Here is a 1,430-nt window from a genome sequence, read left to right on the forward strand (position 1 = left end):
CAACTCCTTTTCTCGGTCGTTGCTCGCGCCGTTGGGAAACGCAAGGCGCACCTTTTTGTTTTGAAGACCTCGATACTTAGCGCACTGCTCGGGCGAGAGCTCAAACACGTGCCGCGTCTCGTCTTCGCCGCCGGCTACGCGCACAGACACAGTACGCGGCAGCGCCGACACGTCAACCCGCGTGTACGTCAGCGACGGGTCCCGCACGCCGCACGAGGCGCATGCGTGCAGCGGCAGCGCGTGCGCCATGCGCTCGTCGCTCCACTCGCCCAGCAGCCGCCGCTTCGTCTCGTCGGACGGACGTGCACGCAGCGCTGCAGCAGCGCCGCCGTCTCGTCCTCGGGCCGCTCCAGGTCCATGACGACGTTCGTCGAGGCGTGGAAGCGCGTCTCCAGGTCGATGGCCGCCTGCTCGGCCGCGGCGAGCTTGCCCTGGTCGACGCACATGCCGCACACCGCGTGCGCCGGGCAGCCGCACTGGCCGCGTTGTGGGCGCACGGTCTTGGCGACCGCCGGCGCTGCGCGCCGGTCGTGCTGCTCACGCTGCCGGCGGCGCTGGTCGCGCGCCTGCCGATCGCGCGTGTTCGCGGCGGCTGCATCTCCTGCTCGTTTCGCTCGCACCCGAGCGGCTGTCGCCAGGCGCTTCAGGTCGGCGGTGCTGCGCGCGCGGCCGTCGGCCAGGCACAGCCACATGTCCTCCTCCTCGGCAGGCTCGCACGGCTTGCCGTCGAACTGCGGCTGGCGCCCGCGACGATGCTTCGCCCAGGCCGGGCACGATGGTGCCGCGACGAGCGGCGTCGAGGCGACGGCCATCGATGGGTCCAGAAGACTTGGAGACACTTCTCGACCAAAAAATCAAAAAAGTCGAGCACAATTGCGTTACATGGGCATGGCCGGGGTTTCTGCACCGAACGATCTTACTTTCGGTCTATCGAAAGTGTTGATCGATAAGGTCCGAAGTGAGCGTGTCCAGGATTCCAGGCCGTGTCCCTGCCGCGTCCGTGCCTCGGTCTTGCCATGATGTCGCTCGCTCAGCCCGCGCGCGCGCAAACGGTGCGTCGCACCCCCCATGTCCCACAGATGGGGATAGTGAGCGCCGGCGACGCTCCCACAGGCGGCAGCCGCGGCAGCCGCGGCAGCCGCACTGCCCCTCCAGCAGAATGCATCAGTCGAGCTCCCGCCCACGCTCGCACCACCGCTCGCCGTGCGCCGCTCGACGCGCCCAAAGCTGGCAGTGCGACGTGACAACGTCAGTGCTGCACTGGTACCTGTTCTCAAGCGGCTCAACGAACTGCTACGCCACCACTACGCTGCGCCCTTTGCGACGCCGGTCGACCCAAGCATCTTCCCCTCCTACTATCACGGGCCGCGCGCAGTCGAGGACCCGGTCGACCTCGGCACCATCAAGAAGAATGTCGAGGCGGGCAAATA

General features: G+C 67.7%; 1 protein-coding gene across 1 annotated transcript; it reads right to left on the reverse strand.

Moving 5' to 3' along the window:
• Window positions 1-33: 33 nt before the first annotated feature.
• Window positions 34-817, reverse strand: EMIHUDRAFT_447320 (hypothetical protein). Its single transcript, XM_005762739.1, has one exon. It carries the CDS (start codon window positions 810-812, stop codon window positions 189-191), a length of 624 nt encoding a protein of 207 aa, XP_005762796.1. The 5' UTR covers window positions 813-817; the 3' UTR covers window positions 34-188.
• Window positions 818-1,430: the final 613 nt, after the last annotated feature.

This window comes from Emiliania huxleyi (assembly GCF_000372725.1).
Source record: "Emiliania huxleyi CCMP1516 unplaced genomic scaffold EMIHUscaffold_6631, whole genome shotgun sequence".
NCBI lineage: Eukaryota > Haptophyta > Isochrysidales > Noelaerhabdaceae > Emiliania > Emiliania huxleyi.